The sequence below is a fragment of the Lynx rufus genome, unplaced genomic scaffold (assembly GCF_022079265.1).
Source record: "Lynx rufus isolate CCGP_SWC_20201006 ecotype Redwood Valley unplaced genomic scaffold, mLynRuf1.p SCAF_11, whole genome shotgun sequence".
Taxonomy (NCBI): domain Eukaryota; kingdom Metazoa; phylum Chordata; class Mammalia; order Carnivora; family Felidae; genus Lynx; species Lynx rufus.
The window spans coordinates 60,925,019-60,950,116 of NW_025814825.1; the positions used below are offsets into that span (position 1 = coordinate 60,925,019).

Here is a 25,098-nt window from a genome sequence, read left to right on the forward strand (position 1 = left end):
TGCAGGGACAGGACAGGTGATGAGCTGCCATTCCATGACCCACCTGAGTACGAAGCCGCCTCCTAAGACCAACTAGAGGCCAACGACGATCCAAAAGTGATTTTAGAGCTCATTGCCGAAACGTTCTCTTGGGACCTGGAGTGTTAATTTCGGCCTGTGGCTGTTCCTGGAGCAGAAGAATAGGTGATTGTCTCCAAGTGAGATCACATCCCCGAGGGGGTCAGTGCTGGAGAATCTTGGGCTGGAAGAAGACCGACTGGTGAGAGGACAAATCTGGGCCATCCTGCTGAACGGGGTCTCTGAATTCTTGGAAGGTCTATCCTTGCCTCAATATGAAGAACTGTGCATTTGGGGGCTTCTTCCTAAGTCTGGACTATTAAATCAACATTAGCAAAATGCCACTTGCGGGGGAAAAAAAGAGGTTTTAAGTGGAGCCATCGGTGGTTTTACTCTTCCAAAGTCTTCTGCTTAAAGTGAGGACCAAGAGTGCCATAGACTGTGTGCGTCTCCTGAAAGTTCGTCTGTTGGAAAGAGTCCTTAAAGTGATTGGTGTTGGGAGGTGGGGCCTTAAGGAAGTGACGGGTTGTGAGGGTGGAGGCTTTGTGGGTGGGATTAGTGCCCTCCAGAGCCCCCAGCTTCGTCTGCCACACGAGCACGCAGAAGAAGGCGGCCACCTACAAACCAGGAAGAGAGTCCCCACTGAACACCCAGTCTGCCAGCATCTTCACCTTGGACTTCCCAGCCACCAGAACTGTGAGAAATAAGTTTGCGTAGTTTACAAGCCCCTGGAGATACGATATCGTCATAGCAGCTCAAAAGGACGAAGACAAAGACAAGTGCTTCTGGTATCAGGCGGCAGGTGCCATTCGGCCAAAGCCCACGGTCTGCAAAATCTGCACTCTGGAAACTGAGGTCACGGGAAAAATAGAGTCCTAGCCAGACTATTCAAAACCTACATTGGGGCGCCTGGGTGGCTCAGTCGGTTGAGCGTCCAACGTCGGCTCAGGTCATGAGCCGTCGCTAGGAGCGAGTCTCCGATAGCAAAACAGCAGCAGACCGGCCAGCACCGCCCCCTCCAGGACTTCTTCATGGCAGCCACGGTACCCTCCCGCATCGTGGCGACCATCCAGAAACATCTGTGGAGCACACAGGGGTGCGCGCACGCTGACACCGCGGGGGAACGAATACCCAGGAAAGCAAGACTCCCATCACCGGCAAATCGTTGGGTGAGGGTGACAGACGACTAAATCAGCGTGAGGTAACGGTCAGAAAGGAGAGGGGTGCTCGCTCTCACCATCGTCCCAGACGCACCTAGAACACTGCCACCTGCTGGCTTGGGGGCGGTTCTGTGGAGCCGTTCCGGGCAATGACTCCAGGTTTACAGCAGCTTCGATTCACACACCGCCTCTCCCGGGGACGCTTAACCGAGTGACTCTCACGATGCATGCGTCTGTCTTCTATAAGGCGGAGGTAATAATAATAAAAATAGTACTTGTCTCCTGCCGAGGGCGAAAGGAAATACCGGGCAGAAAGCGCTCGGCACGGTGCCAACACCTGCCGGAGCCGATTCCGCTCTCTCTCTGCATTTGGGGACAGGCGGGACACGGGCATCTCTGCCCGCTCAGGCTACAGCACACAGTTCCTGGCACTCCGCGGGGTCAGCGGAGCGAGCGAATTCTGACGGGCGCGAATACGGCATCTGAAAACTGCCGAGGACGATTCTCTGTCTTCATTTTGTCCGATCCTCACATTCTGACAAGGTGGCAGCGCCGGTGGCCGGGCTCCATCCGCTGATGACGACACCAAGCCTTGGACGAGGCAGCATGTGGCCTGGAGCCACTCGGCCCGTCGGCAGGTGCACCGAGACGCCCGGCCAGCCCGCCAGCCCCGTGCGCTCTGGGGGGACCCCACCCACGCCTGCGGAGGCTGGGCCGGCAAAGGGCTGGGCAACGCCGTCCACATGCCGGATGATGGCGTTGAAACACTTCGGACCCCTGACACCTATGTGTTTCTCGCACAAAAATCCCATCAGCTTGGCGTACCTGCAAAATACTCCTAAGTGAGACAAGGTGGTATTTTTAAACTGCATTTCAGATCGTCCGTGTGGGAGGACGCATTTTAGAGCACCTGTGGCGATGACATCAGGCTTCGTGGGACACTGATTCTGGAAGGTTAAGAACCCCGAAAGGGGCTCCCACCGAGTCATCGTTTGCCCACGGAGGGTTGTGCCGAAGGCCCTCACACGTGCCGTAGGCAACGCTCCGCCTTCTGTGTTTAACACCACATAATCCACGGGGGTGGGGGCTCCGGCAGGCTCAGAGGCGGCTGGCCTGGGACTCCCTGTTAAAGCAGCAACTTCACATCCTAAGAGCAGGTGCAGAGATGTTCTAGTCGGAGGGCATTTGGAGAAATGACAGACCATTGAAGAAAACAATACCTCCCCCCAGGATAAACAGCACTGATTATGGTGGTTTTCGGCAACTGTCCTAGTTCATGTCGACTGAAGTCAGGAGGGTGGGTCTGTCCACACTTCCAGCCCAGGAAACCTGCCTTCTCCCTGGATGAAGGATGAGGTAGCCAGGAAAGATGACGAGGACACAGGACAGCCCAGCCAGCTGCTCCCTGCCCGATGAGCATCCCCCCGGGGGACCTGCCGTGGGGCCCAGCAAAGGCAGGGCGGCGAACGCCCACCATCTCCCCTTCAGCCAGGCCTTCACCTGACACCCTCTGTATACGTCCTGTGTGCCGGGCGATGTTCTGGGCTGGGGGGAAGGGAGAGGACGAGAGACCAAGCCCCTCCTAACCTGGGGCTCCTACTCAAGGAGGGTCAGGTATCACCCCAAAACAAGCCACCAACATTCAGGGAGGGGCAGCACCACACAGGATTAAGAGGGGCCAGTCACACAGGGCCAGCTAGGAGTTTCCAGGAGCACCTGGAAGCTACTAGAAGCTGCAAGCAGAGACGTGAAATGATCCAGCAAATTTTAAAATTATAAATCACCTGATTTCATTGCTCAACAAATCCCATGACTCCCTCTTCTCTGCTGAGGCAACTGAGGCTCGGAGCCATGAGATAATGGTTCTGAGGGTCCCCAAATCTAGAAGTGTCAAGGCCAAGGTCTGAACTCTGCACGCCTAGGACCCCTGCACTATGACCCCCGACGTTCCACCTGCCCACTGTGGTCGTAGAATCCCCAACTAGAACAACACTACTCACAGCCCCTACTCCCACCAATAAACTCAGGACTAATGGACCCGTTCAATGTTTGTCTGAAAGCCTGTATAAATGGCAACACTTCCTCTTTAAAAAAGGGTAACTTCATTTACAGAGAGAGCATTCGGGCATTAGGTGACCACTCCTCTAATGATGAACGGGACAGCCCCACACCCATTTGAATCTGGCCCTGCTCGCCCTGACCTTATTTGTGAGGAAGCCTGGAGCCCGTTCAAGGTGCTGCAGGCACTCACATTATTCATGGTCACTCTCGTGAAACTTGGAGAAATCACCCTCTTGGAAAACACAGTGTCTCAATTGTGCACATCCAAATGTTTCTTATCAGCTGTTATTAAAAAACAATAATCCTGGGCGCCTGGGTGGCTCAGTCCGTTAAGCGTCCAGCTCTCGATTTTGGCTCTGCTCATGATCTCGCAGTTCCTGAGTTCAAGTTCCACTGTCCCACACTGACAACTCAGAGCCTGCTTGGGATTCTCTGTCTCCCTCGCTCTCTGCCTCTCCCCACTCACGATCTCTCTCTTTCTCAAAAATTAATACACATTTAAAAAAAAAACACACTTATAAACCAACCTTTGGTTTTCATTAAAGTCAGGTCTGGAAATGTTCTACTGGAATTCTGGGACTGCCAAGTGGTGCCAGTTGAGGTTGAGTGGTCTGAAAGTCTGTGTGGTGTGGCAGTGCTGAGGGAGGAGGGAGGGGCAGACGCTCAGAGTCGGAGCTCTGCTCAGACACCCCAGAGCCCGGGTGCCCCGGGGAGGGACCTCGTCCGCTCTTGTCCAGTTCCCAGCACAGCAGCTGCCCGCAATATGTTCACGGCGGCCCACGCGAGCAGATGTTGACGCTGGTACTCAGCAGCCGTTACCCTTGATGGCCCCACATCTCGGCGGGGGGGAGGGTGGGGTGGAGAGAGAACCACCCCCTTCCCAGGAGGCTAGATGAGATGATGCGTGCACAGAAAGGGTTTAGAAAACACACACAGTGATGGAGCAGCTGGGGGAAAGACAACTAGAATACCAGAGACCCACACAGGACAGCGCACGACCAAATGCTGAGCTGGGTAGGGACAGAACAGCAGGAGCTGGAGGAAAAAGGCTTCGGGATGGGCTGGTGGAATAACGCCCCCTCCCCAACAGAGATGCCAACGTCATCTGGAGCCCGGAAACAGTCGAGGCCAGAGAGTAAAAGGAAATGAAGTCTGCAGGTACAATTAAGGTTGCTTGAGTTAGGGAGATGATCCTGGGTCATCCAGGAGGGCCCGATGTCCCTACAAGCCTCCTTAAAAGTGGAAGAGGGAAGCAGAAGAAGGGCCCAGAGGCTTAGAAGGAGAGGACCACACGCAGGGAATGTAGGCACCTCTAGAAGCTGGAAAAGGAGAAGAACGGGGCTCTCCCCTCCAGCTCCAGCAGGAACGCGGCCCTGCCCACACCTTGCTTTAGCCCGACGGGGCTTCTGTCCTCCGGAACCGGAAGAGAAGACGTTCGCGTGGCCTAAGTGGCTGCATTTATGAGAAGCTGGGAGGGCAGCACAAGGAAATGAACACCACGGATGCCACGGGATGTACACTGACCGGCAAGGGGGGAGGGCAAGGGCTCGCGGGCAGGGGAACCTGCCTGAGAAAAGGCAAGAAGTCAAGAACCGCGCAGGGTATAAAACCCGCGCGCAGGAGTGGATTTTTACTCCTTCCTGGAGTAGGACCTTGACAGTAATGAGCGACAAGGTTACACGACCCGCGAGCCTCAGAGAAGGAGGCCAGACACGATGTGCTGGGGCCCAGGTGAGCCACTCGGGGTCTGACCTGGGGGGAGCCGCAGAAAAGCCTGGAAGAGGTGTGGGTGGTGGTAAGAGTGCTCTTTGTAGAAGACACCGACCCGGAGTCTCAGGACCCCTCTCCGTGAGACAGAGGATTGGAGGCAACCCCCCTCCCGGTGGGAGAAGTGGCGCTAATGCATTTTTTTTAAGTTTTTATTTATTTATTTAGTTTGAGAGAGAGCCAGAGGGAGCCAGAGAGAGTCCCAAGCAGGCTCCAGGCTATCGGTGCAGAGCCCAACTTGGGGCTCGATCTCACGAACAGTGAGATCACCACCTGAGCCAAAACCAAGAGTCAGACGCTTAACCGACTGAGCCACCCAGGTGCCCCGAAGCTCACGCGTTTATAAATGCCATGCACGGTATCGACCCACGGTCAACGAACCACTGCTGCGTCTATCGCCAGAGCAGCGAGCCATGCGAGCAGGGTCCTTCCGGCCCCGCTGGTACCTGGATGTTGAGTCTCCCTCGATGCGCCCCCAGCCCGTAGCGCTTCGAAGTGGATGCGTGAAGCTGGAAGTCTGTGATTTTTAAGGTTTCCAGACCAAGAGGTGGGCAACCTAGAAAGGATAACGCTTGTTAAAACAACGACAGACGTTCAAAGGCAAGTTTGTGGTTTCCCAAATCTGGCCTCCCGCTTTCCCGTCCCCCCCCCCCCCCGGCTGAAGCCCTGCCCGTCGGGGAAGCCCACCCCCCTGCCTGTCCAGTGTCTCCGGACAGATGCTGTCGACTCGGCCGTCAACAGTGCCCCAACTGCCTTTCTTGTCGGCGCTTCCTTTCCGGCTGTTTGTGCTCTGATAGCCCTTCTCTCTGTTGCTGTCCGTGCTACCGTCTGAGGCTGTTTCCAATTAAGGAGCCTTCCACGATGTGACTCAGCCAGGGAGCCCTACGGGTTAGAAATTGCAGAGCGATCCCGGGGTTGAGCTCTGCAAATGAATCAGAACTTGTTGATTTTGCTTCAGCAACTCTGGCCTTTGCATTGTGCATGCTAATGAGCGAGGCAATATAAATAGAAAAAAAATCTACTGTTCCCCGTTCTTGGCAAAACTGATAAGTGTTGAGAACGGCTACCAAACCCAGTTTGGTCCAAGCTGCCCCTGGGATAAGACGCTGGCACTTGGGCAGACCCTTGGCGATCCTCCCGGTCCAGACCATCGTCCCTGAGGGGAAGAGCTTTAACAGCAGTGCTGGGGCTAGATCCCAGGCCTCCCCACACCCCGACTTCTCTCCTCGCCTTGGGGCTAGAAGTCTCCAAGATATATGCTATCCGTATCCTCAAATCTGACCCTGGAGGAAGCAAACAAAAACTCGGGAGGAGAAGTAAAATCTGTTTCTACTGGTACAAGAAATCCCTAATGTCAGAGGCATGTTTAAAAAGCTGTGTGGGTCACCACTGAGATGGGACCCCAGGGCACCTGAGGATATGCGGGTGTCTGTGCACCCACGAAAAACGCCCGCGGGGAGAAAGCCCCTCTGGCCTCAGGATGCTGGAGGGGGTCTGCGGGCAGCTGGGTACGACAGTCTGCCTTACGGCTGCTGCCAGAGAGATTTAGACCCTCCAGGCCCCAAGACGCATCTAGGCCTGCCCTTCCTTGAGTGCTCACAGAGGAAGCTGAGGCCCCGAGACTCAAGGTGAGCCATCCAAAGCATCTCTGCCAGCAGCAAAGCTCGATTTTCAGATCCTGGCCTCCAGATTCTCAGCTCCAGGCTGTCAAACGCCGCCACACTGCTTCCCTGGCCCTGTCCACACCTGCCAGGTGGCTGCCCGGATCGGTACATATGCATCAGCCATCTGTGCTGGGGACGGAGGTACTGGTGCCCGGCACGGCGAGGAGCACCAGGAGGGGGGTAACAGTGACCCTGCCACGCACCGGACACCGCAGGAGGACCCAGGAGGCTCCAGGTGGCACCTTAAGCGATGGTGCTCCAGCCAGGTGCCGCCAGAGGGGGCCGTGGCTCAAGTGAGGCCGTGTGAGCAGAAACCACGCAGGGCACCGGGGGGGCAGAGGGCACGTAGCCAGTGGGGACCACAGAATGAACGGGGAAGTCGTGCAGCAAGGGCAGGGGACACGGCCAGCGGGGGTCCGTGCAGCAAGCGTCCCTGGCCACCCAAGGCTGACCTCACAGAGGGTCCTCTAGTTACCATAACCCTCTTCCCCCACTAGGGTTTGCCCTGGGCACGTTCCATGCCTGGAGGACCGACATGGGAGGCATTTCCTCGGGTCCAGGGTCAAACGCGTATTCTCCATCATGCCTACAGGAAACTGACCAAGTGTCTGATGACTGAGCCAAATATTTCTTACATACACTCAGAAATCCCTGCTGCCACCAGCCATGCCTAGCCGTGGAACCTGCTTATGCTAATGTGAAAGCAGCCACACCTGCCCCTCCACAGCTCAGGCCCTGGGCCCAGGATGCAAGACGGCAGGAGCCCGGTCCCCCACGCCCCCCACCCTGTCCCGCTGTCCCGCTGCTCTCTCTGCTGCTCTCCTCTCTGGGCCATATCCCTCCAGCGTCTCAGACCCCAGTGGTCCCTGGTCCAGACGCGGGGCAAGGACCGAAGATAAGATCACTTCTCGTCCCCTCTGGGAGGTTAGACTCCAGAATGTCCTTCAACCTGCCACTCAGACCCGGCCCCGACCCTGGGCTTAGAGGCTCCCTCAGCCGGAGATGCCACCCGCTGTCCCCTCTGCTCCCTGTCACTGAGTCCCAGCGCACCTTGCTTCGGGCACATCGGCATCCTCAGGAACAGCCCACATCCCGTGAGCCCTGACACCAAAGTGGCCAGTCGGCGGTTCCACTGGACGATTCCCCGTGTCCCGGAAATGGGCTCTGCATCCCAATCCCGCCAGGCTTGCCTGCTTAAGTTTCAGAGCCTGACAGGGAACAGGGCACTGGTGTGTCCTTCCGTGTCCTGGTGCTCCGGCCCAGTGGTCCCACATAAGCAAGCGTCAGAAATACAAAAAGAATTTGCTGCCGTGTCAAGGAGCCTCTTCGGCAGCCGTTTCAGATGCGTTCACATCCCCAGGTCCCTCCTCCTTAGCAGAAGACACAGCAGGTGGGGAATTCTAGGCACTTCATGGAGCTAACACCTTCCACTCACAGCATTTAGACGGCCAGCCAGACAAACGGACAGAGGGATGACGCAAACACTTATTTACTCGTGAGACAAAGGAACAACAACTGCTATCCAGGGCATTTCTTCCAAGGAAAGGAAACCTCTCCTATGCCCATGAATATTTTAATACAAAAAGGAAGGACCTGAAGAAACTAACATATTCATCAAAACCACTCTTGAATTGCTACGCGGAAGCCCTGCCTCCCTCTCATCGGGGCGCACAAGGGCTGAAAAGAAAACGCCCGTAAGTGGGGTGTTTACAGATCACACATCTAATAATGACTCAAGAGTTCCACGCCTGCCCTCTCGAGGGGCCCAACCACCACGTACACGAGGCAAGCGTGAGCCCCACGCAGCCGACACCACCGTCAGCTGCCACATCCAGTGTCCACGCTTGCCCACTCTTGAGATGACGCGACGGCGTAAGCCAGAAAAGCCACTCATTCGGTCCACAGGACAGCTGACGACGTCCTTGGTGAGGAGCCCAGACAAACACACACACACACACCCAGCCTGCGTGCAAACGCAGTCTTCCCTGAGTCCTAATAAGGCTGGTTTTTCCTTATCAGAAGACACTATCTTCAGAGAATTTTGTTTTGTTTGGGAGTCATCTCCGTCAGTCACGCCATGACGAAAGACGCTAGAGATCCACACTGAGGAAGTGCAAAGCCCTCGCCAGGCCACGGCCAAGTCACTGATGCACAGAGGTCACTGAGGCGTCTCCGGTTGTTAGAAAACAATGATGGTTGGGAATGCAAGCTGGGGCAGCCACTCTGGAAAACAGCACGGAGGTTCCTCAAAAAACTAAAAACAGAAGTACCCTGCGACCCAGCAATTGCACTAGTAGGCATTTATCCAAGGGATACAGGTGTGCTGTTTCGAAGGGACACCTGCACCCCCACGTTTATAGCAGCACTATCGACAATAGCCAAAGGATGGAAAGAGCCCAAATGTCCATTGGTGGATGAATGGATAAAGGAGATGTGGCATATATATGTGTGTGTGTGTGTGTGTGTGTGTGTGTGTGTACACACACATACATACATACAGTGGAGTATTGCTCGGCAATCAGAAAGAATGAAACCGTGCCATTTGCAACTATGTGGATGGAACTGGAGGGTATTATGCTAAGCGAAATTAGAGAAAGACAAAAATCGTATGGCTTCACTCCTATGAGGACTTTAAAAAGAGACAAAACAGACGAACATAAGGGAAGGGAAACAAAAATAATATAAAACCAGGGAGGGGGACAAAACAGCAGAGACTCTTAAAAACGGAGAACAAACAGAGGGTGACTGGAGGGGGGGGGGGAGAGGGGGGATGGGCTACATGGGTCAGGGGCATTAAGGAATCTACTCCTGAAATCATTGTTGCACGATATGCTAACTAGTTTGGATGTTAATTTTAAAAAGTGAAATTAGGGGCGCCTGGGTGGCTCAGTCGGTTGAGCGTCCGACTTCGGCTCAGGTCACGATCTCACAGTCCGTGAGTTAGAGCCCCACGTCAGGCTCTGGGCTGACGGCTCAGAGCCTGGAGCCTGCTTCCGATTCTGTGTCTCCCTCTCTCTCTGCCCTTCCCCCATTCATGCTCTGTCTCTCTCTGTCCCAAAAATAAACGTTAAAAAAAAAAATTTTTTTTTAAATAAAAAGTCAAATTAAAAAAAAAAAAAGAAACCAACGATGGTTAACTTAAGCGGGAATGGGGATCACTAGAGGACTGGCAGAAGGCTCCCAGAAGGGACCATGGCAGGGACGTGGGACAGGTGCAGGGTGGAGCCCTCCTCACCAGCAGAAACCACAAATTGGTGCTGCCAGAGGACCAGACGGACCCCGACAGCAGTTCCAGCCACACCGTACCCCCTGAGGGTCCGCCCCCCACCGCACGTCAGCCGCCCCAGAGAGGGCCTGGCCCGTCACATCACCGGTCTGCCCACGGAAGTCAGGCGTTGTCAGCAGGGTCAATGGATGCAGGTCTCCAGTTCCCACCTGCAGGCGCATGGGACAGGTGTAGGGAGCTCCGTGTGCAGCCCGGCAGGCAAGTCCCGCCCTACGCAGCCCTGCACAGCGCGGTGTGATGGGTTCTGCAGGCACCTGCCCTTGCTGCCCGGCCCCGAGTCCCCTCCCTCTCCACCCATCCCTTTCTTGATCTTGCATTCCACACTCTGGTTTCTGTCCCTGGGCACGGCGGCTCTCCTCGTTCGAGGGCCCCAAGAGCAGACCTGAGTCCGCTCCCTCTTGGCTATTCCTGCCCCATGGTTTTCATAATGCGACTATCGTAGTGGGTTCGGGCTGCTGTAACAAAACCCCCGGACAGGTGGCTTATAAACAGAAGTTTATGGCTCACGTGCCTGGAGGCTGGAAAGCCCAAGGTCAAGGCACGAGCACGGTGGCCCCGTGCTGAGGGCCCCCCGCCTGGGTCACGGCCGCCCCTTCTCACCAGATCTTCACCTGGCAGAAGAGGCAAGGGGGGCTCCCTGGGGCCTCTTGAACAAGGGCACGAGTCCGAGGGCTCCACCCTCGGGACGTCAGTACCTCCCAAGCCCCTGCCTCCTCGTGGCGTCACCCTAGGGGTTAGGATTTCCACACACGGGTTCTGGGGCGGGTGGGGGGAGCACAAACATTCAGGCCACAGCAGTGATGTTTCCGTTACTCCCCCTCCGTCTTCCCTGTTGAAGGAGCCCTTTCCTCTCCCTCAGCTGAGGTTTGCAAGCCTCCGACCCCTGGAAAGTCTTCCTTCCTCCTCCCCTTAACAATCTGCATGGGCGCCATGGTTGCATCCACACGATGACACGTGCTATCTATGCCAGCAGGAGTCAAGTCACCCATCCGAGGAGGTTTCAAGCCAGGACCTCTCCCCTGAGTGTATCTGGAGACCAGACAGAGGCCCTGGTGGCTCTGGTCAGCGGTGGATGCGAATATTATCGCTGAGATGTCCCAACTGTCTTCCCCACGCTGAAGACGCTCTCCACGGCTCTAGTGACCTTCTCGTCCTCCGCAGGGGTCCCGGACACGCAGCACCAGTGAGGTCCTCACCCTTGAGGTTCCCCTCTCTTGCACTACCACTCTCTCTTCTCCTTTGAGGACCTCCGCTCCTTTCCTGCCACCACACGTCTGTTTTCCACGGGCTTTCGCTCGGTTCCCAGAACTATCCATGCAACTCAGCTCAACGCACATGTCCCACGTCCCGCCGACACGGCATCGGTAGTTCTGGGAATCGAGCTGCGCTCCACAACGCGGTCCCACCTGCTAGGCTCGGCTGAACCTACGTGCTACGCCCGCTGGGAGTTCCCCGCCTTCCCAAAATCACATTTTCGAACTTGTTTTAATTAACAGAAAATTTAAACGTAAAGTCATTTAGCACAAACCGTCTATCCCACATCCCTTTATGCAAGGATCGGTGAGGCAAAAATCCCAGGTCAAAAGTCATGCTGTTCTGCACCAAAAGTTCTTAGGCCTCTCGTAACGGTTTACACTGAAAGTCTGACACAGGAATCTCCACGTTTAGAAAAATGAAGGGTTTTCTTATACTGAAGGATGGGAAAATAAAGGACAGGGCAATGATCTTCTGATTTAGAGATTCTCAATGAATTCAAAATGCAGAGGACTGCAATATTAAATACTTGACTCTGATGAATTTCAGTGTCTTTCTACCTGATTCATTTTTCTCCTCTCCCTTCTACCCTGGGAACATCACCCTCAAGATTTTAGGCAGGTCTCCCCCAAGCCCACGGTGAGCAAAATGAGCCTTGGGTTCACCTGCAAAAGGGAACACCACCACATTGGAAAGAAAACTGCAGAGGACAATTCAGAAACCACTGCAAAGGGCACTTGGCCGCTCCAGAGAAATGTGCAGAGAGGAAATCGAGAACACACAGAATAGTCCGTAGGTCTCAGATGCCCCAAGGCCAGGTGTGTGCTCCCTGCTGGAGCAGTGACACCAACGAAGGCCCTCAAGTGTGCAGAGGCCTACAGAGGGGGACGGGGACCACCCTCCCTCCAGCTGCACCCTGAGCTATCAAAGACCCAAGCGCAATACAAAGAAAAAAAGCAGGAAGGGGCAGGCTGACCACATCTGGCCACCAGGCCCCACCACCCTCAGGCCACCCTCAGGCTCGGGGCCACTTCCTACTCCTTGAGGGGACATCCGCAAAACTTCAGTCGCTCAGCTGCTCCCTGGTTTGGGACACAACAGGAGACACTAACGTTACAACCGCAGGGACAGAAAGCAGCCGAGCAAAATCCACAGAATGAATTAGCCTCCACGTCTTCAAAAACCAGAATTCTAGGGGCACCTGGGTGGCTCAGTCAGTTAAGCGTCTGACTTCTTGATTTCGGCTCAGGTCACGATCTCACACAGTTCGTGGGATCCAGCCCCACGTCACGCTCACCCCTGACAGCAAAGGGCCTGCTTGGGAGTCTCTCTCTGCCCCTCCGCCTGCTGGCATGCGTGCACTCTCTCTCTCACTCAAAATAAATAAACATTAAAAAACAAATAAGCAAAAAAAACCAGAATTCCAGGAGGGCAGAGAGGGTAGAAAGGAGCCATAAGTACCAGCCCAACAACAGTCGCTGCCTTTCCTTTGACCGCTGGAAGCTGTCAAGGCAGTGATAATCAGTCCAGCACGAGACTTCTCAATGGCCATCCCAGGAAAAGCAAATTCGAATCTCGAACCCACTACCCGTCGGCAGAGGACAGCAGGGCTGCCCCGATGAGCGAGTAAAACAGAGAAGAAACAAGTGCTTCGGAGCTCAATGTAAATGCCCACAATCAGAGAGTAAAAAGACCAGAAGCTGGAACTCTAATAGGCTTGCATTTCTCCCACGACTGTAATGTCAACTGAGGAGACCGCTCTCTGGTTTACAGCCCCCTGGGAATCCGTGGGGAACCTCAGCTCCCGCCCCCCACCCCGAACCTGGCCAGCCAGGCTGCACAGAACCCCCAAGGCGCTGCTCCCCGCTCCTCCTACAAAACAAACAAAAATCCTTGGTCATCAAGCCAAGCTTTTGTTGTTTCTAAGAACACAGAGACCAACCCTCGGGAGCACGTGGGGGGAGAACAACACGAAGACGGGTGTGAAAAGGACACTTCAGGGAGACGGTAATTAGACAAGAGAGATGTGTCACAACCCAGAGGGAAGACGCGGACAGTCATCAAAGATGACTCCGCTTGGCTCCTAAAGGCAGCATGACTCCGCGAGTGCCCTGTGCTGAGCGCGCACTGTCCACGAGGCCTGTGCTCTCTTTGTAAGCAGGGGGTGCGAAATGGGATCGTCTGCCTCGCTCTACCTCCCCCCTCTGACCCCGATCCCTCTGGGGGGGAAGCTGTCGTGACAGACTGGTCATGAAAACTATTTTAAAAGAGAAATGATTTGGGGGAGCGATGGGGCAAACCTGCCATCATCACCACAAGCCAGACGCTCTGAAGACATCTGGCGATTGAATCTCCGTTAAGCACCACGAGAGAAGGGCGTCATTGTCCCCATTCTACACGCACACAAACCAAGACCTAAGAAGTCTTTTTTTTTTTTTAATTTTTAGCGTTTATTTATTTTGAGAGAGAGAGAGAGCGCGCGCGTGAGCGCCCAAGCAGGGGAGGGGGAGAAATAGAAGGAGACACAGAATCTGAAGGAGGCTCCAGGCTCCGAGCTGTCAGCACAGAGCCGGACGCGGGGCTCGAACTCAAGAACCGCAAGATTGTGACCTGAGCTGAAGTCGGACGCTTACCGACTGAGCCAACCAGGCGCCCCTAAGACCGAAGGAGTCTTAAACAGAGTTAAACAGCAAAGTGAAACGCGAAGATCAGCTCTGACATAAAAGCCCAGGCACGGTCGTAAGCCACGGCCATCTGACTTGAAAATGCAAGAGCATAAGACAAACGCGAGTTTCGCGGTGGCGTTTGGGGTCACACCGGAGAAAGCTGTGGGGCTGGGACAGGCGTCACCAGCTGGCCCAAGGGAGCTCAGTGTCCCAGGCCATCGGGCCTGCTGTGATCGTCTGCTGGAACCAGAGCAAAGAATTCTCCAAGACCTCGAGAGCGCTGCAGAGGACAGGCTCACAGCCACACTGTCGCCATAAATCAGACAGCTCTGACTTTCGACATTCCATCCTTCGCCTTTCTGAACCTGACATTCTCTTTGATGGATGGGTGTGGAGGCGGCTTCCTGCTGCCCTGGAGGACACGTCTGCAGCGCTCTTTGCCGGTCCCAGATACCTCGGGCTTCCCAGAGGGGCGTGCCATGCCCAGGGTCTTTGGGGAAGGGGCTGATCTCGGTCTTATACCCCCCTCACCCCGGGACTCCTTCCCCCATTTGTCCTCACCCTGACCTGACATCAGAATCAGAATCTCCTGGGGAGCCTTAAAAAAAAACTGATGCCCACCGTCCTCCCCAGAGATTCTGGTGGACAGGCCTGCAGAGCGGCCCTGGTCTCTAAAGCTCCCGGGCGATCTTCTGAGCCCCTCAGAACCTGGCTGGTGTCTCTTCCCTTGAAGCTGCACAAGCTCAGAGCTCCCCTTGTGCAGGTCCCGCCAATCAGGCAGAGGAAACCCTCTAGGAGCAGTATGGACCGCGGGCTAATGCGTCTCACGCCCAGAACCCGCCCAGAGCACCCGCATCCCAGAGGCTCTGACTGCCGCCCGCTGATGGCTGATGGGTGGCTGCCTCGCTTGAAAAGCATCCAAGGCTTCCTCCCTGACACTCAACCCTCTCATCCTACCCCCCCACCCCCGCCTAACAAAGGTACGAAGCACACTGCTTCCATCACAGGGCAGCAACTAGGACTTTCCATCACTGAATCCCCAAAGGCCAATCAATATTTCCCAAGTAAATGAATGAATGTGTATTATGATCCAACAGAACTGATAATCAGTATGCCTGCACCAGCTGCGGAAAGTTAGTATTTTGTTCTCTGTACATTGCTTATTAAGCCAAAAAAGGAGTAATTATTGTTTCAAAATTGTATTTCTCAAACTTCGATCACCTGCTTATTACCTTCATGAATTTTTCCATACCCATGTAGCACCTACACTATTACTGTATATTCTTATTAAAATCAAGAGTTTTAATGGAAATAACTTGATGTAAAAAGAAACCTCATTCTAGAAGGCAACACAGGAAAATAGCTTTGTGATCTTGCAGTAGGCAAAAAAAAAAAAAAAAAGAAGAAGAAGAAGAATTTAAACATGCAACAAACAGCACTAAAGGAAAATATTAATAGTTGTTCTATACTAAATTTAAGAACATATGGTATTCAAAAGATAGCACTGAGGCACCTGGGTGGCTCAGTCGGTTATGTGTCTCACTCTTGATTTCGGCTCAGGTCATGATCTCGCGGTCCGTGAGTTCGAGCCCCACGTCGGGCTCTGTGCTCACAGCTCAGAGCCTGGAGCCTGCTTCTGATTCTGTGCCTCCCTTCTCTGTCTGCCCCTCCTCTGCTGTGTGCGCTCTCTCTCGCTCTCTCTCTCTCAAAAATAAACGTTAAAAAAATTAAAAATTCACAAAAGATAGCATTACTTATGTGCAGAGGTAAGATAAGGAGTGTGAGAAGATATTACTGTGCATACCTCTGACAAAGGACTCCTATCCACAGTATTTTTAAGAAAGGCAAACATATAATAAACCATCGTATAAATCAATAAGAAAAACAATGAACAAAAAAACTGAGCAGGCGTTCACAAAGGAAGATATTCTGACAGTGAATGAGCATAAGTCATTTGTCTTCAGGAAAACACCAATGAAGGCCACTAGGAGATGGGAGTACACACACACCCATATGGATACAATCAAAAAGACATATATCAAAAGTTGCAAGGAAGCAAAGCAACAACACTGGTAGAGAAGTGTTGATGGGTACAACTGATCCAGAAAACCCTCCAGGAGAATTTACTAAAAATGTAAATACCCATGCCCTGTGACCCAGCGATCCTACCCTGGTGATATACCCAACAGAAACATGCTCACACACACTCCAGAAGACTTTTACGTGCACCATTTGTGATAGCCAAAAACTGAGAACAACCCAGATGCCCATTAACTTGAGAATGAATAAATAGATCTGGTACAGCCACGCCACATCAATGAAAATACATGAACCGTAAGTATACACAACGACATGTAGGAATCTCATAAACATAATATTAAGTGACAGAAACCAGCCACAATGTGCGATTCCAAGTTCAAAAACAGGCAAGAGGAATCTCTGATGGTGATTCTCTTTGAGAGAGAACAGGACTAGTGACTAACTGGGGTGGGAGGGAGGCCTCATTGGTCTGGTCATCTATTTCTGATCTAAATGATAGTTTAGTGCATTTACATTATACGTGAGTGGTGCACGTGACAATCCAATGTGTTATGCTCTTGTGATTTCAAGACTTTCCTGCATGTGTATTATATAAGAAGAATAAGAAGAAGGGGGAAGGAGAGGGGGAGGAGGAGAAGGGGGAGGAGGAGGAGGAGGAGAAGGGGGAGAGGAAGGGAGGAGGAGGAGGAAGGGGAGAGGAGGGAGAGGAGGAGGGGGAGGAGAAGGAGGAGGAGGAGAAGGGGGACAGGAAGGGAGGAGGAGGAGAAGGGAGGAGAGGGGGAGGAGGAAGGGGAGGAGGGAGGAGGAAGAGGGAGAGGGGGAGGAAGGGGGAGGAGAAGGGGGAGAGGGAGGAGGAGGAGGGGGAGAAGGGGGAGAGGAGGGAGAGGAGGAGGAGGAGGAGGGGGAGGAGAAGGGGGAGAGGAAGGGAGGAGGAGGGGGAGGGGGGGAGAGGAGGGGGTAGGAGGAGGAGGAGAAGGGGGAGAGGAAGGGAGGAGGAGGGCAAGGAGGAGGGGGGAGGAGGAGGAGGAGGGGGAGGAGAAGGGGGAGAGGAAGGGAGGGGGAGGGGGAGGAGGGGGAGGGGGAGGAGAAGAAGACTTTGTTTTTCCCGACAGCGACATCATACGAATGCCAACCAAGTCTACTTGTCCAGTTCAAAAAGAGGAAAAGAGAATTATGCTGAGAGAAAAGAGCCAGTCTCAAAGTTACACACCGTATGATTTAATCCATCTAACGTTCTTGAAAACACAGGACTATAAAGATGGAGACCAGCTTAGCGGCTGCCAGGAGTCAGGGACTCTGAGGGGGGTGGTGGCTATGAAGCAATGGCACGAGGAAGAGCCACCATAAAGGGACGGCCCAGTACCTCTGTGTTGGTGGTACTTCCACGAAACGGCACATGCAGTACAAGGACACAGGACTATGTGCACATACAGACACGCACACACGTATAACGGGTAGAATGCGAATATGATCTGTAAATGTCGTTACTGTGCCACAATTATGCAAAATGTCAGCACTGAAGGACGCAGAGTGAAGGGTGCACGGCACCCATTCGTGCACAACTTCCTGTGACTCTGTAATTGTTTCAAAATAAAGAGCTGTTTGCTTTTTAAGATCTCTTTTATATTTATTTTTTTTCAATGTTTTTTATTTATTTTTGGGACAGAGAGAGACAGAGCATGAACGGGGGAGGGGCAGAGAGAGAGGGAGACACAGAATCGGAAGCAGGCTCCAGGCTCCGAGCCGTCAGCACAGAGCCTGACGCGGGGCTCGAACTCACGGACCACAAGATTGTGACCTGGCTGAAGTCGGACGCTTAACCGACTGAGCCACCCAGGCGCCCCTTTAAGATCTCTTTAAAAAGACTTTCTCGCAACGTATTCAGGGTTATTTGACGGATCTCATAAACTCACCAGTTGTAGGGAAGCATCACAGACTTCAGGGAATTCTAGCTTAAATTTCTGCGACCTCTCCGAAACACATCCTAAAAACCTACAAAGGCTCTCCAAAGGAAAAATTCTCAACAATGCCTCGACCTAGTGCCAGATGTGCGAGAATATTCCCCACAGCTGAGTCAGACAGAGACAGCTGGGGGAAAACTGGAGACAACCAGAGGAGGGGCAGGAAACCCTTCATCCCCCTTGGTGCCTCTATTTTGAAGTTCAGGGTCTGCAGCAATTAGAAAACTGGACGCCACCTCTAAAGCTCAGATGTGGCTGAGGCGGCCAGGTGCTCACCGCTCCTCCCCAACCCCCATCAAGTTGCCACACTGTTCGGTTCAGAAACTTTCAGAAAACAACAGGACAGGAAGGAGGGACAGTTGTCACACAGAATGACAGTGTGGCACAAAGACAAGGACACTGATGACAGCATAGGAAGGTCATTACAGTTCTCCCATGTGTCCCATCAGACCAAAGTGTCTAAGAACTGCAGCCAGGAAGAAGTCAGCGCCTTGGGGAAGCAAAATTATGTAGCTGATGAAGGGCTGCTTGAAGTGGAAACTGTACCGGGGTTTTGCGTGCTGACCGGGTCAACATCTATAGACCTAAGAAAGGGCTGCAACTGCCCCCCAGTGGAGGAAATCTGGCTGCATTTTGCCTCATTAAAAGATAGTAAAGAATAAACACTGATAGGCAGTCTACGAAGGACAAAATTCCACACAAAAGAACACGAGATATATCACCCAAAAGACTCTGAGAAGGAAGGTACCTCTTAAAGTGATTTCATGTAATAACCAGGAAAATATTTTCCCAGAAATCATTCATCCCAAGTACAGAAAAAAAAATATTTAAATTAAGGCCAAATATCAAGAAAACTACAAACCCAAAGGCAGAATTAAAACCTGTAAGGAAAGACCTATTATTATTAAGTGGGGGTCTCTGCTGATGAAGTCAAGAAAAATAAGTAAAAAGGGTAAGAGATGGAAAGAAAAAAACAAAATTGTCATTATTGAGCATATATTATGATTTTGTACCCCAATCCAAGTAAATACATAAATAGTTGTTTTGAATAAGAGTTTAGCGATGTCGCTGGATATAAATCATAGAAAACATTGACTGTCCTCCTGTATACTAGCAAGAAAGAGTGAGAAAACTGAAATTTAAAGTATCATAAAATAGCAAATATCAAAGAATAAATCTTTTCAAGATGGGCAAGATCTGTTTATTGGGAGATATTTTAAAAGACTGCAAAAGGGGGGGAGATATACCATGTTCATGGATGGTAAGACATAATGTTTTCAATATGTTAATTCTCCCCAAATTGATTTAAGACATCAATGCAACTGCCATCAAAATCCCCAAAGTTTTCAGAAAGGTATTTGAAGCACCTGACCAGGTGGTGTAAATGTGTGTGTGTGCACTCACACACATGCACACACATGTGCACACGAGGAGTCAAGAATAACGAAAACTTTTAAAGGAGAACTAGGTCCTGCTGTACTGGGTATCAAGATTTGTTATAAAGCTATAGTAGTTAAGAGAGTAAGGTATTTCATGTATGGGTAGAAAAATGAATTAATGATAAAGAACAGCAAGCCCGAAAACAAAACCATACATATATGGACTCTTAATCCCCGACAGACACTGCAAAACAGCAGGCAAACAATTATCACCCCACTTGCGTACTTCAAGGAAAAAAATAAAACTGAATTCTGACTTCATATCATAAACAAAATCCATTCCAGGGGTTTGAAGGCCTAACTGTGCAAAATCAAAAAGGAAAAAGGAAGCTTTAGAAGACACTATAAAATATCTTTATGCTTATGGAGTAAGAAGGGATTTCTAAAACAAGTCACAGATAGTAGCAACCAAAGGAAAAGAAATTGGCATATTTGACTACATTACAATTAAGAACTTTCGTTCATTATGACCCCACAAGAATGAAAAGTAAGCCATAAACAGAGAATGTATTTGCCATCGACACCGTAAAATCTACTTAGAGTGGAAACATTTGTAAGAAAACAACTGAACAGAAATGTCACCAAAAAAAAAGATCCAAATGGCAAGTAAATACATGAAAAGATGCTGAACCTCATTAATAATTAGGAAATGTAGATGATATCACAATGAATCATCATTATACACCCACCAGATTGGCCACATATGAAAGTGTGATCATACAACAGTTGTTCGGAATGTGAAGTCTGGAGCTTACACAGTGTTGACCAGGAAGTCCGAATGGCATGCCCCCTGAGGGAAACAACTGAGCATTTGTTCAACAGGGAAGCTAAACCCAGCTATTCCAAAATGCATATATACTTGGAGAAACCTACACCCACGGGTGCAAGAATTATGGAAAGAAAACCTACGCCCATGCGTGTACAAGAGTTTTCACGGTGGCACTTTTCATAAAATATAGAATCGGGAAATAAATCAAATATCCATCACCACTAAAATAGGATAAAAAAATTGTCATGTAGTGCTATGATGGAATCCTATATAGTGATGGAATGAATGAACAAAAGAAATATAGAACATTGATAGAAAATTACAAGATATGTGTGACTGAATACACACAGTATGATTCCATTTATGTGAATTTCAAAATTAGGCCAAACTAACTTATCCAGAGATACAAACATAAGCAGTAAAACTATGAGGAAACTCTGTCAAAGCTGGGATAGAGGTCACCTCGACAGTGGAAGGGATAACGATGTGACAGGGAAGATTGACAATACTCTTACTTCTTGATTCAGGTGATGGTTACACAGGGATTAGCTTTACAAATGTTTGTTAAAAGAACATATATATTATATGTAGTTTTTCTGTATGTCTGGTTTATTTCAAAATAAAAGTAGGAAATATCCTGCATGAAGCAGTAAGAGTGAAATATTATCAGTGAAATAAAGTGAAAGCAGTAAGAGTGAAATATTATCAGCAGAAAATCACATCAGTGATGTGGTAACAAATTTGTATAGGTTTCAGAATGCAGGGGTGTCTGGGTGGCTCCTTCAGTCAAGCGTCTGACTCTTGATTTCAGCTCAGGTCCTGATCTCACGGTTCGTGGGACTGAGCCCCACATGGGGCTCTGGGCTTACAGCACCCAGGGCGCTGCCTCTGCCTCTCCCTCGCTCACGCTCTCTCTGTCAAAAATAAACAAACTTTAAAAAAGAAAGCAAGAAAGAAAGTTAGGGGCGCCTGGGTGGCTCAGTCAGTTGAACACCCGACTTTGGTTCAAGTCATGATCTTGTGGTTCGTGGGCTCGAGCCCCATGTTGGCGCCCGGCGCCTGCTTCGGATTCTGTGTCTCCTTCTCTCTCTGCCCCTCCCCCCCTCAAAAATAAATAAACATTAAAAAAATTTTTTTAAGATTTCAGAATGCATATTGAAAGGACAAAAAAAAAAAAGAAACAGTAATACCAATTTTTTTTTGTTGTTGGGGGGGTACTATAAATGAGACAAAATTCCTTATAAAACTTAAAATACTCTTACCATAATATCCAGTAATTGCGTTCCCTGGGATTTGCCCAAATGAGTTGAAAACATGGCCACACGAAAAACCTGCCCATGAATATTTATATCAGCTTTATTCATAATTGCCAAAACTTGGAAGCAACCACAATGTCCTTCGATGGATGAGTACATTGTGGGTAGTGCAGCCAGACAATGGAATATTATTCGGTGATAAAAAGAAATGAGCTATCAAGCCTTGAAAAGACAGGGAGGAACTTTAAATGCGTATTACTAAGTGAAAGAAATGAGAAATGCTACATGCTCTATGATTCCCACTAGGTGACATTGTGGAGAAGGTAACACTCTGAAGACAGTCAGAAAAAGATCAGTGGTTGCTAGGGGTTCAGGGGAGGGAGAGAGAAATAAGTCGCTGGAGTACCGGGGATTTTTAGGGCAGTGAAACCATTCTGTATGGTACTCTAATGGTAGCTACGTGTCGTTATACATCTGCCAAAACCCAGAGAACGTAAGACAAAGACAAAAACCGGAAGCCTTCATGTAACCTACGGCTTCGGTTAATAAGAACGTATCAATATTCCCAACACTTGCAACAAATGTATCACGGTAGGAAAGCAGAGGAGTGGAGATACAGAGCAACTCTCTTGTACTCTCCCTTCATTTTTCTAAATCTCAAATCTAAAACCTCTCGAAAATAAATAAGCTGACAAATTAACAAAACATAAGCACACACGCTGCAAAAAGAAAATACGTCAATAGAGCGCTGATGTCTTCAAAATAAACCTTATCAAAACTACTACAAAAATAAAAACTCTGACAGATCAGTAACCATGAAAGGAAGCAGATTGATCAAAGAATTTCTTGGGTGGAAAACGCCTAGTTCAAAGGAGTTTACTATCTCGTTCTGTCAAACGTTCGAGGAACAGATCATTCTATGTTCCTGCCCTGGTCCAGGCCTTTAAAACATGCGGCAAGGGCCCTCAGGGCCCACATCAATGACTGATACAAAGCTCGTTCACTGGAACCTACTTGTCAGCCACTGTTGCAAGTGCTTTATTCAAGTGACCTTATTAGACATTTATCCCGATCCGATGGGGATGTCCAATTATTACCCCCATTTTGTATCTGAGGAAACTGAGGCACAGAGAAGTTAAATAACACACCCGAGAGCACACAGCTAATAAACGGTGGACTGGGTTTTGAGTTCCGCTCAGTGCGGTTCCTGAGTTCTTAACTACACTGCAACATATAAACGGAGGGTCTCTTGTCTTTCACATATAAGGAGGTTTTATAAATTCACACACACACACACACACACACACACACACACACACACACAGACAAGAGTGGAGAGACAGACTCCAAATGCTGACTGCGATTGTCTCTGGAAGATAAGACTGTGGATTTGTTTTATTCTCGTCTTTGTTTTCTGCATCTTTCAAAGTTTCTGCAAGGTGCGTCCCCTACTCGCGTGGTCGACACGTTTCACAGGCCAGGAAAGAAATCTATTCTAGAACAACTTGCACTTTACGTGGAATTAAATTTCCGTGTCTCTTCCTAAGTTTCAGGGGGTGACGTGGCAAATTCGGTTTTCTGCTAAGCCCATCCCAGAGCCAGCGGAACAGAATAACAGAGGAGGGTCTCATCACAGAAGCATCGGCAGGATGGGAAGAAGACAGGCAGAAAGGTCACGCGAGCAAAATCCCGAGACGTGGGCTGGCCTCCGCTGCACGGGCTCACAGGAGCTACAATGTCTCCTCGGCAAGGTGACTAATGTGACCTTGGTGGCCCAGAACCGTACCCAGGGTCAGCTGGGTGACAGAAAGTGAGCGGAGCCCATGGTGCTCCCGACCACGTCAGAGCTCCGTCCCTCGACCCCTCGTCTGGAAGGAATTTCTCTGCCGGCAAGTCCACTGTGGCCCTGGTTCCAAACCAAGGCCTCTGCGGCCTGTGGCCCCAGGCTCACCATGGCCCACACGGCATTAACAGACACTCAGCTCACAGCGTACCGTGGGCAATGGCGAGCCCAGGACCCCTAACCCGACCCGGAGAAGGCCCTGCCACAAAACCACTGGGAGAACAAAATATATCTCTCACGTTGCAAAGGAAGGCTGGGAAATCCTTACAAGACATGTTTCACTTCAGAGACTGAAGAATAACTTTCTTCTTTTTTAAGTTTACTTATTTTTGAGAGACAGAGAGAGAGCATAAGTGAGGCAGAGGCAGAGAGAGAGAGGGAGAGAGAGAGAATTCCAAGCAGGTTCCGCGCTGTGAGTCCAGAGCCCGATGCGGGGCTCAGATCCACGCACCGTGAGATCAGGACCTGAGCTGAAACCAAGAGTCGGACGTTTAACCGACTAAGCCACCCAGGTGCCGCAAGAGACTGAAAGAACTTTCTAGGCAAGTTTGAGACAGAGTTGAAAGTGGGGGGCTAGCGAAGTGTGGAGGTGTCCCAGATGCCCACATTCATCAGGTTTCCCGAGTAAGGTATGTCCGAGAGGGGTGCGACCCCATCCCAATCCTGGTCCCTGGCCGACCCCCTCACTTCCAAGGGGTCTGAAATACAGACGTGACCGCGTATCACTGCCAGGACCACATCAGCCGCACCTCTTCCAGAATCGGGAGTCTCAGACTCACTCCCCTGCCCTCAACAACTCTGCCAGATGTCTAGGGGAGACCAGAGCTGAGCCCCAGGGAGCGTCTGACCACACAACAGTAGGGAAAGGCTCACAACAAGGGCTTGGATGAAAAACCAAACTGTGCCCACAGCAGTGAAACACTCTCATGTGTATCACACACACACACACACACACACACACAGGGTAGGTCAATCCCCAAGCAGGGTACCTGCTTAAAGCCTCAAACCTCACCCAGCCCAGGCATAAGGAAGCTCCCATTCACCGACATGCATCCCTTGGGGAAACCCATTCTACACCCACGATGGCGGGAAATCACATTCCTTTCCTACAGATCAAAGAACACTTCCTACAGAGGCTGGCTCAGCTGTCCTGGGTCACGAAGAACCCACTTGAACACACACAGAATATGCGTTCTATAGCCCAGAATGCTAGTTCCAGCACGGGGCAGGGGCTCAGTAAACGAGTCCGCCATTCATGTCGAGCACTGGGTGTATCCTGAGAAGAATCAGAGGATCCCGAGCTCTTGAGACTCATATCCTCACAGAAGAGAAGGGCTGCCCGTAGGAGTCACTAGGATGTGACAGAGGAGGGGACTGGACCCTGAGGAGGAGGTCTAGGAAAATGAAAGAGAGGTCATCAGGGCAGGCTTCCTGGAGGCAGCATTTGCAGAAAACTGAAGTTCTAAGGCAGGGGTTGGCAAGCCTCAGCCCATGTGATGGCCAAATCCAGGCCACCACCTGTGTTTGTAGGGCCCAAGAGATAAGAATAGTTTTGTAGTTTTTAATGGTTACATTTTAAATGGTTATTTAAGTACATAATGTCCTCCATTTTGCCTCTTGGCCAACAAACCACATATTTACGGTCTGATCCTTTAAAAACGTCTGCCAACTCCTGTAACTGAGACACACGCACAAAACAAATCCCAGATAGCAAATAAAAGCCATCGCTAATGCTCGCCGAGGGCTTGCTGTGTGCTCTGCGTGCGGCATCCTTCGGACGCTATTACATGGTCACGTAGCCCCATAAAGGGATGGATGTCCTCCCCACTCCGCAGAGGAGGAAACTGAGTCACAGAGAAGTTAGGACCTTGCCCA

The 25,098-nt window shown here is 50.9% G+C and overlaps 1 protein-coding gene across 1 annotated transcript in view; it reads right to left on the reverse strand.

The window, feature by feature from the left end:
• The window catches only part of CPXM2 (carboxypeptidase X, M14 family member 2), a 138,910-nt gene that overhangs the window by 100,534 nt on the left and 13,278 nt on the right, over positions 1 to 25,098 (reverse strand). The window contains exon 3 of the mRNA XM_047072753.1: positions 5,492 to 5,601. Within this exon, the coding sequence (XP_046928709.1) occupies positions 5,492 to 5,601 (110 nt within the window). The remainder of the gene's footprint in view (positions 1 to 5,491; positions 5,602 to 25,098) is intronic.